The sequence below is a fragment of the Ciconia boyciana genome, chromosome 9, assembly GCF_034638445.1.
Source record: "Ciconia boyciana chromosome 9, ASM3463844v1, whole genome shotgun sequence".
NCBI classification, from domain to species: Eukaryota; Metazoa; Chordata; class Aves; order Ciconiiformes; family Ciconiidae; genus Ciconia; species Ciconia boyciana.
In genome coordinates this window covers 19141188-19159899 of record NC_132942.1, presented here as the reverse complement: position 1 = coordinate 19159899, position 18712 = coordinate 19141188, and the positions used below count along the sequence as shown (strand labels likewise).

General features: G+C 35.5%; 1 protein-coding gene across 6 annotated transcripts in view; it reads right to left on the bottom strand.

Moving 5' to 3' along the window:
- The window catches only part of RANBP17 (RAN binding protein 17), a 162007-nt gene that overhangs the window by 44833 nt on the left and 98462 nt on the right, over nucleotides 1–18712 (bottom strand). For all 6 annotated transcript variants that reach the window (XM_072873456.1, XM_072873453.1, XM_072873458.1 and 3 more), the window contains 3 exons: nucleotides 13857–13960; nucleotides 7559–7647; nucleotides 1240–1347 (listed from right to left, as the gene is read on the bottom strand). In XM_072873456.1, coding sequence (XP_072729557.1) covers nucleotides 1240–1347; nucleotides 7559–7647; nucleotides 13857–13960 — 301 coding nt within the window. The remainder of the gene's footprint in view (nucleotides 1–1239; nucleotides 1348–7558; nucleotides 7648–13856; nucleotides 13961–18712) is intronic.

Genomic DNA, 18712 nt, shown 5'->3' with positions numbered 1-18712 from the left:
TTGAAGAGCTGTCTTTTGCGTAAGATTTATTGTTCCAGTTCCTCTTTGCTTTTGTTTACCATTATTAGAGTTCTGTGTTTATGCTTTAACAACCTCCTCCTTGAAATAAGTTGAAGCACTATTAGACTATACTGCTTGTGCACTGCATCATGAATAAAAATAAGTTAAACTTTTCCAGCAATTTATTATACTACTACCAGGATAAAAGACATAATTAGCCTACAAAAAACAAAGAGGGAGTCACAGCAAGCAAGTCAAAACAAACAAGAAACAGGCAACTCTGCCTTAAGGTTTGGGTAGCCATTCAGGGATTAAGTGCACATCATACACACTAGTGTTTGACTGGGAGCCAGGTCTGAACTTTAAGGCACCAATTTTCTGTCACTAGATTAAACTAAATATTTTTTTCAAATTTCAAATATTTCAACTTTTTTCCTTGTAAGGCAAAATGAGTAATGATGAGAACACATACTTCTTTGCTGAAAACTCTAATTAATTTGGTCATGCAGATACGCAGCACAGACTTTACCAATTTTTCATTCAAAAATCTTTTTTCCTTTGGGCAGTACACTAAATATTTCCAAGGGTAATGATAATTTCCCCGAATAAATTGTTCTGTTACTTGTGGTAAAACAGGATTTTCATTCTAACTACTGCAATGTCAAGTATTGAAATAACCTCCCAGAATCATTCTGAGGCCTTTTTGGTTAGCCCACAGAGAAGATTTTAGATGTGAGAGAAGTTGCCTACATGCTGATTATAAATATCACTGTATTAGATAGCATTCTTTCCTATTTTGGCTGGAAGAGTTGAGTTGCAAAAGAAACTGTAAAGGGAGTTGTGGTTTTACAGGCACATATGTATGCTGCTTGGCTTAAGGCAAAAATTCAGCCTGCAGCAAATCCTGACAGCAGACAATTTTCCAATATTTAATTATAGAGTCAGTATTTATCCCTGGTTAAAGCATATACTTCCACTAACATTGAATATAAAATCACAGTAGTCTCTCATATATATTCCTGTAATTAATCCTTACCAGCTGATTTTGTAACATCTACCATTTTGGTAAAACAATACAATGTCACTGAAAACTGAATTCTGCTTGCGAATTTTGTTCCAAAATACAAAGTAGCAGTCAAAGTCAGACATCATGAGGATAAGCAAAGCATAGAAGGATGGAACAGAGAATGCATACCGTTGCAGTATTCATCACTTACCGAATTTTCACATGCTTCTTACCTGTTTTGCATGAATTCTGCCATCAGCTTCAAGATAGGGGTTGTACACGCAGGTTCACGGTACCACAGTTCAATAGCTCTTTGCAGAACAGAAATGTATGCAGGGTACCTTCACCAAACTGAGTTAAAGAGTATACTGATAAAATAACATTTTGCAAAACAACTTCCCCTAAAACTGTACTACACCATTAGATGGGTGGGCCTGACATAGACCTTGACTGCTCATTCTGACAGAGGGACTGCCGGAACCTATAAATTTAAGCAAGTCTCTGCTTAGAAGACTAAATGCTTTGGAAACATTAATGGTTAAGTGGGAAATAGTTAACATAGCAGAGCTGTAATGACAGAAAAGGAAAGTAGTTTGTGTATGTGAAGCTAACCTATAAGTACATACATAAAATGAGCTTGGATTTTTAATGAATGGCATAAGTCACAAGTGGCAATTTAATTTAAAAGCACCACAAATTTACATATTAGCAAATCCTGGGCCCCAAATTTCAGTGCCACCTCATATGCATTTATATTTGCTATATAAATGGCTGGGAACGATTTGATTGTATGAAGTTTTTTCCAGAGCATTCAAGAAGAGAATTCAGCCAAACTGTGTGGAGGAGACGGGCAGTTAGATTTCTAAGAGCTCTTTCAGGAGAGCTGTTTGCTCATCAGCACCCAAGAGATATCCCTTCTTTTAAAGCAGGATTTAAAAGAATGCAATACAGAAAAAAAATAAGTTTACCAAACTCTGCAATGCAACAATCTGACGATGCAACGATTGTTAATGCAACGATCTGACACAAAGCTGACCCCTAGTTTTCCCAACATGCTGAATAAAAGAGTTTATTTGGATAAGAATGCAGACTGGTAAATGGAAATGAGGTAGCACAGCCTGACTGGCAAAGAATTAAACAGGTTTTTTATATCGAACCAAGAGATTTTAACTATACAATTTGCTATTAAACATGATCTAGCTAATCTAGTCAATGGTTTTGTTTAATAATAAACTTATTTTTTATTTTTAACTTTGTTTCATGTCATATAATTCTGCTTTATTTAACCACACGAGAAATAGTGACTATTCTTAGGAAAATACTATGGCCTATTCAGACAATAAAGGCAACTATTGTGAATCTGTTACAAAGTAGAATACAGGCCAAGCACTCAAGATGGGATTGTGAAATAAAAGTCTGAAATGCATAAAGGTTTACACGCTTCTAGGATATGTAGACACAGTCATGTCTCAGTTCACTATAGCTCTTCTGGTGGAGGCTAAAGCCGTTAGACATAGCACTACTGATGAATGACCACGCTGTGTAGACAGATGGAAGGCATTCTGGCTACTGCTGTCTGTCTGAGGCATCTAAAGACTTGTGCATTTTTGCTGCCAGCTGCTTGAGGCACTGCAGCATAAACTATATATAGCGGAAGAGGCCAACGTGAAATATAGTTTCAGACCTTGTTTCTCTCTCCTTTATGGGGTTCTTTACATTTTAAATAAGACAAACTAGAGTTAAACATACCATGGAGAGTTATCCAGTAATAAACTGGGATTTAAATTCAAATCCTACTTGCTTACAATATCCTCAAAGGGCATAGATGATCCATGCCATCTCATACCTGTAAAAATTCACTAATGCCAGTTCCATTTTTTCTGAGGTGGACTTCCAATCCAGCTCTCTCTCAGCAGAGGATGGTCAATATACTCAAAATGCAGCAGATGACATGTAAGGTACAGAACTGAACTGTGCTATTAATTCTCCTAAGTCATTCCTCTTCCTTAGCCTTCCTAGTAGCCTCATGTACACAAAAGGGAGATGGTGCAATGCTGCAAAGCCCCACTGAGGAATTTTGTGGGGTAGAAAGCAATTGCCTTTTCAGATTTCGTGGCAAAGAGAGCAAATTGACAGCCAAATCCTACAACCAAAATGCAAGTCAGCAGTATACCAAATATGATTAGCTATCTTAATTCAAAAACCTAAGCACTGAGTCCACATTTATTGACAAGGAAAGACTCGAGAATACAGTCAAATTTTATAAAAGCTAGGGTAAACAGAAAGGCTTTGGTAATATATTATTGTTTTTAATCAATCCAATAAAGTGGAATAAATTGGTTTTAAACAGAATATTATTTTTAAGTGTTTTTAACCACAAGCTTCAAGGAATCTTGCTAATTAATGAACTTAACCTGACCAGTCAGTTCAAGCTCAAAGGAATTCAAACTGCAAAAAACGATACTGAGATCTGAATCAACGCAACTGGCAATAACAGCTATTACAAACAGATTACCGATCAGGTAGCCTTGTTTCATAAGAAAATGAGTTCTCCTCTTCTCTCATGATCAGGAAACTTCAATCCCTACAGCTGTTTGTTGGGCTCTTTCAAGTTTGTACCTAATCCTGAATCCTTAAAACATCTAAACTTTAAAATTTAGTTCTTCAAAAATAGAATCTTTTTGAACAAGCCATCTTATTGCTGCACGTGGTTTTATTTTGTTAAGAAACATGATACGAATTTGGATAAACATGTAACAACGGTAGTGGTGAAAAGATTGGTTTTGCTTGTTCTAGTGATCCACATTTGAAGCAGCATACGATCGGACGTCCGAATATCTAGGTCAACTGGAACTTTTAAATGACCACTAGATAAAACATCTCAATTGGCAGATCATGTTTCTATAAACTTAGTGTCTATATATCTATACACATAGATATTTTTATATAGGCAGACAATTTCATGCACTCAAGCATATGCATCGTGTGCTATCTAGCTGACTGCAACTCTGATTCCACCTAATAATTTAATCCTTGTAACCCATTTTCTTATTGCAACCTTTTTCTTTTACAGAGAACAGAAGTCATTAAATACCAAGAATCAACTGGGAGGAACACAGGAAAAATTGCCTATGGGTTACCACCTAACTGTAAGAAAGACTAAATGAAAGTAACAAAAAAGTGGATATTACCCTGAACTCACAATTGAATATCCATGGACGTATCTACCTGCGAGACCAAGGACCTTAGACTACAGTCTGGTATTAGTATGGAAGAAAACAGATTAAACATTCAACATATTATCCAGGCAGTCTGGAACGAAATAGCAGAATGAAATACATAAGGAGGAGAATCATCACTGTCAAGAAAAACAGGTTTTGATTCTACTCAAATTGGTATACAGGTTTTTTCAGGCCACACCTGCATGTTCAGGACTGACCTACAAATTACAGAGATCACATTATGAATACAACAGGCAAATAAACTTTCCAAAGCTGTGATACTGGAATAGTCATTGACAGCTTGACATATCAATATTTCAGGAAGAATAAATGACTTTCACATCCAGGGTTTTGGGTTTTTTGTTTTGTTTTGTTTGTTTGTGTGATGTTTTTCTTCATCTTTCATTACCAGATACTTTGGGAAGATACTATACTTAACACCTGAAGCTGCTTAAAATATTTGGAAATATTTTAATGAAGTCTTTTGAGAGATCACCTAATACAACTTTAAAACAAATTTTACTACTATTATAAGTATTTTCTCTTCATCCCTTGCCAGAGGAAAACTATAAATCTTGTCTCAGCTGAATGAACACCATTTATCATATTCATTTTCTTGTCAATACAATTATGAAAAGCCTTTGGCCTTTTTCCAAGGAGCCTGATTTGCTAGAGAAACTCAATTAGTATAAGCAAGCCTGCTACAAAACAGCCCTATTTGGCAATCTAGCGCAGCTTCAGCATACCTTACGATTCACCTCTAAACCATGATCCTAATAACTCAATTATGAAATGGTAAAATACAAGATACAACGGTGCCCCCCATGCCACCCCCCTACTCCTCTCCCCAGACCAAAATGACTTAAAAGAAATTATTTCTGCTCGTTTTTGCCATCTACTGGACAAAACTTAAATCCTAAACATTGCGATCAGAAATAAAAGAATCTCTCAGGTGAGAGATTACTGAGTGTAATTTGTTTTGTTATGGACAGGGCTTAGACCCAAAATATTTCCTGCAATCACTTGAAAAGTTTATCAATACATTCTTCTACCAACAATTTACAAGTGACTATTTCTGATAGTCTCCAATACAGAATAAACATCATCTCATGGTATATTAAAAGCTTAGCCTTTTATCCTTTGCCTCTTTGTATTGTTTATTTTTTGAACAAATGCAAGTAAATCAGATTTATTTTGGCTAATATTCTGTGTTTGCCATTTTCAATATTGAAATACTAGGGCTTCAAACAGAATAAAATCTGTTTGAAAAACAGCTTTTCTTTGCTATTAAAACCATTTTCTGATTATATATTTGAAACTACAAAAGAAATATGTTAATCAAAGGATATTTAAACTTTATATGCTAAAATTGGCATCTGACCCTCCCTTCTCCTCCCATTTACCTTTCTGTCTTTACAGTAGATAAGAGTTGCGATAATAGCAGCTTATTCTGCTATAATGCTTTGGATCAATACCTGGATAAAGCTGGACTCAGCCAAATGAGGTGAAATCCACTGAACAGAAGCATGCACTTATCCTTTACAGCCAAAGGTGATAAGGAAAAAAAATTTTGAACCTGTGCAAGGGAAAAGAAACTGAGAAGGCCTGAGCTTTGAATTACACACAAACCTACATTTCAATCTATTTTTATTGTTAATACAGACTAATGAAATCCAAAAGTTGGAGGCTGTTTCTATTTATTTGAAATAAACTTAATTCATAAACTGGAAGGAATAAATTAAAGAAAAAAAAATCCAGGAAGGCATCCTGAGGATTACATATCCTGGATCCTTGTATAAAAAAACACCTCCATGGATGAATCCATTTCTTTCAAATGGAGAGGAGGTAAGTCTCTGTTATCCCTCCTCCTACAACTGGAGATTTGCAGTTCTGCACAGGAGAAGAGCACGATACTCATGCTGTACTAGGAAAAACAAAATAAGAAGAATTTAAATGGAAGCAGCACTGATCTGCTTTTACACATCTTCCTGATTTTATTATTAAGTTTTAGGGTAACACAAGCACAAACAGTACTAACGAAGTTAAATGTACCCAATGGTGCCCACTAGAAAATGAGATGCTAATTCACAGTCTGGCTTCAGTAGTTTGTTTTGTTTTGTTTTTTTCCTCCAGTCCTCTAGAACTGAAATTAAGGGATGCTTTCCACTGATTTTAAGAGAAATAAAGATTATACTGCTTTATGTTTTGGACTTACTTTCTGCAAGCTGAGCCTGCACGTAGACAGAATCACTGCAGCCTTGTGAAGGTCTTAAATAGGGCTTATCTGAATGGTCATCAGGATCCTACTATCCACCACATAAGGACTCTACCAGATCATACCAGGCTCTGCTGTACAGCCTTTCAGTCCTTAAAGGCTAATTTCCTAGTTGCAATTCCATATTGATGCATTCCTCTTTCTTGACCAGGAATATTATTAATGAGCAGTAGGGTTTCAATATTTACTTAAAATAAAATTATTTTTAAAAGCTTGATTTCTAGTAAAGCATGTAATTGTACTTGAATGTTATTTTTTCTGCCCATAAAACAAACAAATACATAATTAACTTGCATAGCTTTGTGAGATCTAAATTACAAAACAAATATTTTAATAGTTACTTCACTATGTATTTCAGCAGTTTGTTACTAATATGACTGTGTGCCTGAAGAGAGAATTACAGCTACTGTATTTATAAAAATACAAAACATTTCTCTATAGTATTAAGAAAATACCCATGAGTATTATTGTATTTGTTGGCATAAAAATGTATACAATATTTAAAGCAAATAGAGTTCCATTATCATTACTTATTGAAGAAAACTACAATGTAAAGATTTTGATTTTGTTTTCAGATGTCCATTTTCTTCTGGATCAAGACAACTGCAGGTGTTGTGATATTAATAGAGTTGACATAAATAGAAAGTAACTGACTAAATTAAAGACATGATTCATACCAGAGAGAGAAATCTCCCCAGATAGCACTTGTATAGTATTTTTTAAGCACTTTTGATGTTAAACCAAATGTAGGTACATCATGTTTGGGGTTAAAGACACAGCTTTTTTTAAATGAAAACATTACAGATTTATGAAGAGAAGAAAACCACTTGGATATGTTTTCTAGATTAGTAGTGTGACACAACAAAAAAGTGACCTCTCTGTGGTCCTTCCCAGTTAACTGCATGGTTGCCATTGTGCTGTAATTTTAGCTGATTACACATTAGTTCATTTAGCTTTGTTTCCTCTTCCCCACTGTGCCATACTATTAAACTAATGCAAGGGGCCTGGTATCCCTCTGTGCACAGAGCTGGTATTGTCATAGTGTAATAAGGATACATCCAGTCAAACAGCATGGTGTAGCTGGTCTTTGTGTTTAGTGCAAAGGCAATCCCTCGAAGATCCCTTGCCAGCCCGATCAACATACGCTGTCAGTGGGAAAGAGACACAGTAATTGATTTTCACGTTAGCACAGAGCAGATGGAGTAATAATCAGCCAATAATGACCACATATCTGATTTTGATTCATTAGTTTAAATATCTCGCTCAAATCTTTTTTTATAAAAAACACAAAGATTCTTTTAACAAACAAGATTCTTTTAACATTCCCACAAGTTTTATAGTGATAACACTAGCAAAATGCTTAGGAAATGCTTCTGATTATTCAAGATGCTATCCTAATGAATAATGTAAATTAAAACATAATATATGAATACTGTGTATTAAAGTTTAAAAATGCTTCCTGTATTAATATATTTAAAGTAACAATAACAATAAAATGTTAATTTAAGTTTGTAATATTTTGAATGAGGCGTAAGACTAACTGATACTCATAACAAGCTACAATTAAGGTTGCACTGAGATTCTCATTGTACTGTTATTTTAACACATCTTTGGATTTTTTTTTTTAAAGTAATTTTCAAAGTTAGGTTTCTTCAAAAACTGACTTTTTTGTTTAGAGAAGATCATGCAAATCTCTATCTGTATTAACATTAGTTCTGAGACAAATTTTTTTTTTCCCTTCAATGACTGACGTGTGGCTTCAGAATCCTTCCAGCACAAATGCAGACAACATTTTATGCATAGATAATTAGCCCCTAATAAAGGGATGTTTTCAGGATAATTAATAGACATCAATAAGAAACACTACTGAATTAAAAATATTTTAACGATATAAACAAACTTTTCCATTTACTTAGACATAAATATTATTTTTTGATAATTAAGTAGTTTTAATAAATTTTATCCATGTGTTGCAGGTGGGGTTTGTACTTTTTTTTTCCACAATAAAAGACCACAGTACTGCAGAGTTTGGTAAAAAATATATTCATAGAAGCATGGCAAAAAAAATCCAGTAAGGAGTTCTCTCTTTAAAACCAGAGTTTTCAATAACGTACCACTTGGTGCTAACACTGTAATATTTATAGTGTTGAGAAATACAAACTAAGATTAATGTATTAATTTTAATTGATCACATAAAGAGCAAATTATGGCTGATGCCTTGTTAAACTGCTAAATGTAATCTTACACAAGGGCTAATTTCTACTTTTCATATACAGACCCATTAGTCCAACTGACTTGGATGGCACGCACATAGATTTATCCAAGGATAAATTGAGTTCTCTACAAAACACTGGTGAGGTTGCTAGGAGTATTTTAATATTTGCATTTCCTTTCTGTTGTGCATTGAAATGGCCTGAACTTGCAAGATGCTGAGAGGTCTCAACTCTCATTAACTTTAATGGGACTCTGAAATCACTAGAGAGGAAGTGTTCAATACTGAGAAGATGTAATATAAAATTGTAACTTTATCTTTATATTCATCTGTATTTTCATACTTTCTGTGTTGTTTTGTCCACACAGAAAATAACTGTTTAGCAGACATGGTGGCCAAAACAGAAAGAATTAAAAGACCTTGGCAGCAACACTTTATACTTCTTTCTGAAGGGATACAGAGATGCAACAACATATACAAAGAAGTGGAAATCTTCCAGATTAATTTTGGGTTTTTTGCCCATTCTAGCCACAAAAAAGGAGACAAGCAAGACTGCACAAAGGAAAGGCTGGAGCAGAGAAGAAGGGGAGCTACAGCCCCTGGCAAGACATGAACTTGCCTTTGTTTAAGGATGCGCTGGGAGAGTAAGAGCTCACCATCTTACCGTGGTCTCTCGAACATGGATTAGAAAGACAACCAGCCAAACCCATATTCCTCTAACATGCTTATTCTGTCTTTATAAAAACAACTGGATGTAAGAAAACACTCTTTTGCAAATATATTTAAGAAACAGTTTGGTTGTGAGACTTTAAAAACTATTAATAAAAGTAGGTGTGCAACTTTCTTTAAACTATGGTCCCAGATTTCTGGGAACCTACACAAACACCAGGCAATTTCAGATGCCATTTGACCTTCTAAAGAAAGGAGAACAACTACTATATAAACTACATTTCTTGGTTTTCTATTCTTTAAATTCAGGTATTGTTATTAAAAAGCCCATACCACACTATTATTAAGAAATTACCTCAATCTACAAGGCACCATAATATTCTTATCCTGTAAAATCCCAGGAAACTCAGTGGTTTAGATATTATCCATTGGAACCCAACTGTATAAAATAACAGTGCCTACAGTTGGCAACATCCAAACAGCCTATATAATAGCCTACAGAATCCTGAGATAAATCCCGATCCGTTTAAGTCACTGGTAAAAAATACCTTTGCTCCTAATAGGAGAAAAAAGTCACCCTAGATTCCATCCTTGCTTAAGTCACATTTAGTAAGGACACCACCCCCCCGCTAAAATCCCAAGACAGTCTAGTTTTAGTTCATTACGAGTTTTTAAAGAGCATTTATATGCATAAAATTTATTAATGACAAACAACATTATACACATATTCATCTACTTTTTGTTTGTCATCCTGTGGGGTTCGAAGTGCCTTGCAAACTTAACAGAGTAATCTGAAGAATACATGAAGCTACTGCTTCATTCACAACTGAACACCAGCCATTTCAGGGGCAAAGTGACAGTTAATAACACCACCAGCAACTGCAAAACCAGTAAGATGAGAAGTGAAGAACAGTAAATACAAGAAACATAGCAAGAGGAGCTTGTCAGTAGTATGTAGGTTTACACATTGCTTTTCTTGCTAATGAAACAATGTTGTTCAAATTTCGGTTTCGAAATACTCTTCCCTGAGTGTCAGTGATAGGTTTACTTAAGATTAACTAAAACAAAGTAATTTTTAAAATAAATTCAAGTATTTTGTTTCAAAGTCCCAAAGAAGATTTTTTAGTGGATTTTTCAAAGGAAAGGAGCTGAAGATTTAAATATTCACCGAAAAAACCCTATGACTTGCCAACATGTGCCAAGTCTCTGACTAAGGCAATTTAAAACAGACGAGACTACTCACACCACCCACCCCCAAAACGGGGCTTGTAATGGAAAGTCTGACAGACCCTTAACTATAGTGGCACTACTGGGTGCAGCTATAATATTACCCTCATAATTCTACTATATAATAACAACAAAGGAAAAAAAAGGTGAAGGGTCATTGCGCTTTATCTTTAGAATTAAGATGGCTGTCTTCATCCTTACAGCATACTCTTAATTCTGGAGACACGTCTTAATAACCTCTAAATAGTTCCAACAAAAGAGCCGTGTCAGAGGAATGAGCAGGCCCCAAGGTGTTTCAACTGGAGTGTTTTCATCTGCCTTTATTGCTCTATCCCTCTCCAGAATTAAGGCAATAACCTGTGATAAATTATTCAGGAACTGCTACAGGGATCAAAGCAAAATCATTCTGTTAAAGTGCTGTTTGCAACATTTGGCACTTAGTGTGAAAACTTTTAATGTGTGCAAGCTGAAAATCAAGGATTTTAAATAATTTAACAGCATGGAGTTTCTACAAACCAGCTAAAGATAGCATGTTGCTATTTAACTGCTTTTTCCTCAGATCCTTTTTTTCATGTGTTTCTAGCAAATCTGATGATGTCACAACTATAAACAAAGTACTACTGAGATTCTGGCTACCCAGTCGATATAGTACTTAACCGGATTGTCAAGAGAAACCTTGAAATTCTTAGGAGAAAATTAGCCACTGTTTTAATACTGGACATTTTTCCTATTAATATAAAAATGTGAAGAAGGTAGTAGCAAAAAAAAAAAAAAAGAAAAAAGGAAAACAAAGCACATAATTACATAAGCTATCTTCAATTATATTTGATCTCCCTGGAAAAGAACCCTAAACATATGTTTTGTATGCAGATTTAATGATTACAAATGTATTTTATAAGGAAAGAGCTCCCTTGTTGTGACTGTTTTTCAATGGTGTATTTCAGAAATATTAAAAATCTAAAAAAACCCTAGCCAGTTAGAAAGTCCTAGTAAAAAACACAAATTAAATGAATTTGGCAGTCCTGGACCATTTTCATAGTGATATTTTAACAGTGTCATCTCCCTGTGGATCGGAATACTAAGCATTTTATTGAAGAACTGAACTGTTTTTGTTTTCAGTACTTGCAAAATGAAGTACCTGAAAGCACTTTTGCATGTATTATTTATTCATCGTGATAGAAAAATAGCTTTAACCTAATAAATTATGTTTAAGAGAATTTAGAGCAAAAGTTTTGTTTATGATAAAGCAACAGATTTAGTTCTTTATCAGTAGCTTAAAGCACCAAGTTTTCTTTATACAAATTAGACAGATGGTGCTTACAGTAGAATTTACTAAAGGTCTGTCACAACAAATGCAGCCAAGCTGCATATTTAATCACTGCAGAACCTTGTCTACCTGCAGCTGCCAACTGCTAATCCAATTTCCCTGATAAATGTGGCAAGAGACACGATCAGCAATAAAGAGCATCTAACTCCATTTTCCTGCAGGGCGTCTTTTGATGAACATTTAGGACGGAAGCACGGAGTGCACTGTGTGGCCCTGGCTTGTGGCAGCTGCATGCATTTTGAAGACACAGTTCTCAGGTTACTCACTTAATTCTGCCACTATCATTATGTTGCTATTGATCTCAGTAGCTCTTGTCTACACAGCATTACTCTAGATGAAGCTGAATCAGGCAGTTATCATGCATCAAACTTGCTCAAAAGCCTGGAGATTTCCCCTTAATTACTTGTGATTTTATTTGCAAATACCGTTAAAGTGTAATCAAGCAGTCACTTTCCAGGGTCGTTAAGAACTTGCTAGTTTAGGAATATATCACTGGTACTCCATTAAAATTTCTCTACTAAGATGGTTTCAAGCAAACCAGAAAGGACAACGGCAAAATTATTTTAATAAACTGAATCCTCACATGAGATAAATACAGTTTTCTACAGAAAGGGTAATGCTATCAAATGACCTCTTTGTTCTAATTTTTAGGATTTATAACTTGAAAATATAAGAGATGAATCCGAGACAGATTAACAGCATCTATTTAATAAATGAAAAGTTATTAAATTTAAATACATAAAGCAACAACAAATGAAGAAACTAGAATTAAGTAATTGTTGAAATAACATTAAGTACTATTTTTTTTTAAAAATATTAGCTTAATTCAAGTGATTACCGTGAACTGTGCATCTTCTGGTAATGTCAGAGATGTACTGCAAACAAATTATTTACTAAATATTTCTAGCATATCTGTTTATTTTCTTATGAAAGGAAGTGGATAAATATGATGATGTAGTATTTAAGTTTCCATCATATTTTAAAACAGCTAATTAAAAATTACTGTTAGGGTTCTTCAAAATCACCCTGTGTAGCTGAAACGAGCACTCCAGCGTGCATTGTTAACTATTTATGCAGTGACGGTAGAAGGGGATCTCTTTAATGCAATAGTGCTCTAATACATTATCATTCCTGATGATGCAGCTTGCATCTAAGCAAGTCTTTTTCTTCCCTAAAATATACTGTTGTTTTGACACAAACAGCTTGCTACACTTAAGGATTTTACTAATAAAACATAATGTTGTGTTAGATATTACGACTGTTGCCACAGCTGAACTGACTTGTCAAATCAATCCTAATATGGCTCCCACAGGCACATAAAAACCTTATTTAGCTATCAGTTATCCTAATCACTTTGTTCAGTTTAAGGGTGCAATACTTCAAGACCAGTTCCTATTTATACATATATGCCCAGCCATTTAATAAAGTCTTGATTTATATAATAAATTCTTGTTTGAAAAAATACTTTAAAGCAGCACTGTTTTATCAAGTGCATTACAACATGTCTCCTCATACCCCCAAATAAATATGTTAAGATACACAAACAGGATACTTGCATGGCAAAAGGGAGTATTACATATGAAACAGATAAGCTATCACTGAAGACAAATTTGTCCCTTTGATTATACATAGGGATCTAATGGGGTCACTTGATCTGCAAAGCACTGAAAAATCCCAAGGCCTTTATAAAAATCTTTGTACAAAGTTTATTTAGGATAGTCATTCGCAGCCTTTGCATCTCCACTGGCTACATTCCTAATTATCTATATGTATACAGGTATAAATATACATATAAGTATACAGGTATATACATGCCAAGAGAGACAGACAGAAGAGATGACAAGCTTGTTGCTAAATACTTGCCCCACTATTAGTTTTCCCATCAATAATTTCTTTCCCTGTAATTGAAATAAGCCTACCTTTGCTTCTTCTTGTTCAAAACTACTGTTGAGTATCTGAGTCACACTTTCAAACGAAACTGTGAGGGGGAGCATGAAATTCTCAAACTCATCCTCGTCTTCACCTACAGGAAAAGAAACCAAAACAAAACAGCAAAAGCATCTTATCACATTCATGCTGTTGTTCAGAAGGGTCAGTCTCTTAGGCTTTTATAGAAAAATCTCACGGACATCATGGGAACTTTCATATGACCTACAGGAACAAAAACCTGACGTTTGACACATTTTTATTGAGCTATAAACAAAGACGACAAATTGTTGATCGCAAACAACTTTTATGTGAGACTGGCATGTCTCTGCATTTCCCATCTCTCTCTCTTTCATATTTCTGTTTTCTCTGTTAATCCAACAGCATTTATTCAGTACCCTGGAAGAATATTCACATAAGAAAGTCAAGACTCAATAGCTAGGAAATGTTAATTTAAAACTGCAACAATAAATTAGACCCTTTCACATGTGTACTTCGTAGTATGATGTTTAAATCACAATCTTTTATGATCATATGCTATTTTTTCTACCTCCTACCTATTTAGTATACAGAATGATGCTGCTTTGGAAATAAATCTGGACTGTGATGGGGTTATTCATGTGACACTATTGCCTCGTTTGTTTCAGAAGGTGTGAATTTAAAGTAAAATAAAACAAGATGTTGTGGGTAGGAAAAAAGATTGGCTTGGTGAGACACTTGAAAGATAACCTGGAAGTCTGGATTGTTTTTGTTTTGTCATGACACTGAACAAGTAACTATAAACAACAACTTTTTAGAAATGGCAATTTGCATGAGGATTGGTATTCACGCTACTTATCTTTAGGCCCTTAATGAGGGTAGCTTGACTCTCGCATGCAGATTCCCCTCGAGAGTAATTCAGAGTAGGAATGTAATTTATGTTCTTTAAAGAGCTCTTTGCTATAGGGCTTCTCTCTCTTCTCTCTTCATTGGCAAAGTCTGGCAAACAGTTGCAACTGAAGTTAGGAGGAATCTTTTGTGTGTCAATTTGGTTGTGCAAAGTTAGTGTTAGCTTTACAGTTTAGTTTCTACACGTCATATACTCTTCTCTAAAATGGGCCTAATTCCAGCCTCTTAACTCTAGGGATATGTGAAGACCAAATCACTCACCCCAGTACAACAGTAAGAATGACAGAAACGGCCAAGAAGAGAAAAGACCAGGAAGAAAAAATAGTCACAACAGAAAGCAAAGCATGGACTAACACATAAATCTAGATGACAACACAGAAAAAAAAAAAAAAAAGGCAAAATACTCAGTATCTTCTCATTAAGCTAGGATGACACATCTTCTGAACTGAAAGAGGCAAATATCCTCTGAGAGAAATAACTGTGATCCTGCAATTAAAACTGCCTCATAACAATGTAAATATTTACAATGGAGAGGAAAGGAAAGCTGCAGAGGCAATCCCAATTATGGCATTTCCTCAGTTCTGAATACTTGCCTTTCTGACCTGAACTGCTTCCCTTTAATACAGGGCTTTCATGCCCAGTTTTCCAGATTTTGTTTAAAAGCAAAGGAAATACTTCCAATATCTTACTGCTACTGCACTGGTCAGCCACAGTTACAGAGCCTTCAAATCTCAATCTATGCTCAAGAACTTTCTTAAACTAGCAAAGTAACTGACCAAATCTGTGACCTGCATCCTGCACCTGCAGCAGAATCAAAGAGGGTGAGACACTTTGTGCTAGGTTTCAAAGCTACTGCTGGTAGCAATAGGATCTGGTGGACTTTGGGAAAATCCAATCCTGTCCATCTTTGCCTGTCCCCTCTGCCATCTTCTCTCTGCTCCTTTCAACCGGAGTCAGTCTTTTTATTTGTCATTTCTGGATCCTTGTGTCCTCTTCCGATTACTCGCAGTAACCCCGGACTATTCATCCAGCTTTTTGTTTCTGTCTCCTTCCTTTGCCAACTCCAGCTCCTCAGGCAGTTCCAGTACAGTATTAGTTTCTGTGCTCCCAATCTCTTTGCTCGACCAGCATCAGCTTCCTCTTACCCTCCTAGGAGCTAAACTATTTCTATATGCATTGCATATCCTGATACTTTTCTCCTTTTAATTGCTTATCAGATTTTCCTTGGAGAAAAAAAAAAAAAAAATAAAGACCAATCATTTAGAAAGAGTCCTATGCTGGTATTGTCCCGTGCTGGTATTGTCCCATGCCAGTGTACAGACTAACAGAAGTCATCTGGATACTGCTCGATGCAGGATCAGGGCTCAATTGCCATTTATAGAGTTCTCAGGAGAAACCTGAATTACCACAACATAGTAAAAGTAATACTCCCTCTCATCTAGAGTGCTGCATATCATTAGAAGACAATCTCCACGAAGATACTATGTATACATCCAAATTCAAGAGGAACCCTTCCTGAAGGCAGAATCTCAAGCATACTTCATTAAAAAGCTGAGAAGACCAAAGAACTACCAGAATGTCCAACATTGATTGGGACCAACACTTTAATGATAAACCGGCTAGTTCTGGCAATGGGGTAAGGGGAAATCTTATGTGCTATTTCTGTTTTATATTTCAGTGTAGGCAGTCAAGAAAGAACATACAATTAGGATCCTACATAGCATTGCCCTATTAATCAAATAATTTGTAACTTTTGGAAAAGCAACACAAATTACTACCTATACATTTCTTTTGCATTCCTGTACAAGCCACATTCACATCCCATGAACAGTACCAATATTAATAAGGAAAGGAAGAAACTACCCTAAACAAACCTACCATGGTAAATTGTTAATTTTCTATAATTCAAACTACACAAACACATCCTTATTATGTTCTCTGAAAAAAAAGGGATGCCTCACTTGTAAGTTATAGTAGATATGTGTGTGGCTTACAGCAACAGTGTTTTAAAACTACTTCACTTGGAGACGTTTGGCACTGAGCATGACTGCATATACCTGTAAGTACAGGAGACTGACAAATCATGCTGAATAGCTCCTGAAGGTATTTTCTACAGCTTAGATCTACTCCTTTTGGTAATGCAGAAGAAAAAGTGATTAAAATTTATTAATCCTAGTAAAACTTTTATTTAAACGTAACTTTTACTGTTGTTCTTGTATTAGTTTTGGTTACTACATACTTTACACAAATACTCAGTTTACTTCAGAAATCTTGGAATAAGAATCTTGGACAAAATGATGCAATTCTAAATGCCAAAAAAATTATTAAAAACACAACCTGGGGCACACAAGGAACTCAAAGTCTAATTATATTCATATGAAGCTAAAGTAATTCAACAGAAACCAAAGTGCATTTTGAAGCAAATACCAATTAATACTGTTCTTTCCTACAATTAAATTTTGCCAGTCGCTCCAACAGCACATTGTTTAAAATGTAAATATTCTGAATTTACTGTATTCAACTAATCTCAAAAAATATTTCTACATCAAACAATTACTTAAATCAACCCCCACCAACAGAAATTAGTCTTAATTTTTTCCATGTAAATTGTTTATCATTCATATTAAAGGATTTTATATAAAGCTCTTAATTTAATTTGAAAAAAACTCAGAGAGGACAATTGGTACAATGCTTTTTGTCTAATTGCTAGTTTGCACAGTTTGAAAATACCTTTTGATTCACAAGGTCAGAATACTGCTATTTAATGCTTGCACAAACACACAGAAAGGACAGTTTGTCACGTTTGTCAATTTGTCAGTATACACGTTTTAAAATTTAGATCCTAAAACATAATGTGCACCTGTTTGTGTCTCTAAATGTGCTTTTCTATCAGTTCAAACCCAAACAAATTTATTCTAGCAGGAGCACAAGGGACAATAGCCAAACGACTGATGTACGCTTTTTCCAGATATTCCTAATCATTTCAGACCTTGCAGAGCTGTTAATCCAGAGGAATCACAACGGCCTCTATCAGCTTGTAGCCAGTCATAAGTCATATGCCTGCATTTTGTCTGACATATATTTACACAACCTCTACTTTGAGATGCAATTTTTAACACCTGTGATCTTGTTTTTACCAGATCTCCCCCCCGCCCCCCGTAGGAAAAGTTACTGAAACTGCAGATGTAACCCATTTTATATTAGAAAATGTACCTATTGCTTATGTCATACAAAACTGAGCCAGTACTGAAAGCAGTTCAACTGCAAGTAAATGCAGGTCCAGCTCACAGTTGCCATTCTTTAAGAAAAAGCTGATAAATATGGTTTGGTCTTGCCTCGAAGTTCACTGTTTTCAGCACTGTTCAGCAGTAGACACTACCAGCACCCATTATCAGCAAGGTGAGTAACAACTACTGTTGGCTTATGACTGTCTGTGCCAATCTCTTCTGCACACATGTTGCCTAGTTAAGTCCTTGTATGAGGGTTGGAAATGAGTACACAAAAGACTTGTCCTCTTATTTTTTGAAGGCCCTCATCAGCAGCCCCCCTCAGAACACCTATTGGCATCCATCCTCACGAAGCAGTCTGTAAGGCTGATCCTCAGCAGACGTAAGCCCACAACTCTGAACGGGGCCTCTGATCAGAACAGAGGCAATTTGAGATGTGCTGCATTCTTCACCATCAGCTCCCTTAACATACGATTTGTTTCAGTGTCTATTGTGAGAAGCCTAGCCTTCCCCATTTAGACAACTGAGAGCTAACCATGCAGAGTTCTGCATTTTACTCCGGTGGCCAAGGGCAGTGCCTGGATTCAAAGTGACCATGTCCTTCATCACATCTAGCTATTAAAGCATGCACTGGGTTTTACATGTGTCTAACCTCCCTAATTTCCAAAGGACAACTCAAAAGGTAACCCCAAGTGCATGTTTAAGCATTTCTGGTTGAACTGCAGAACTCTTGT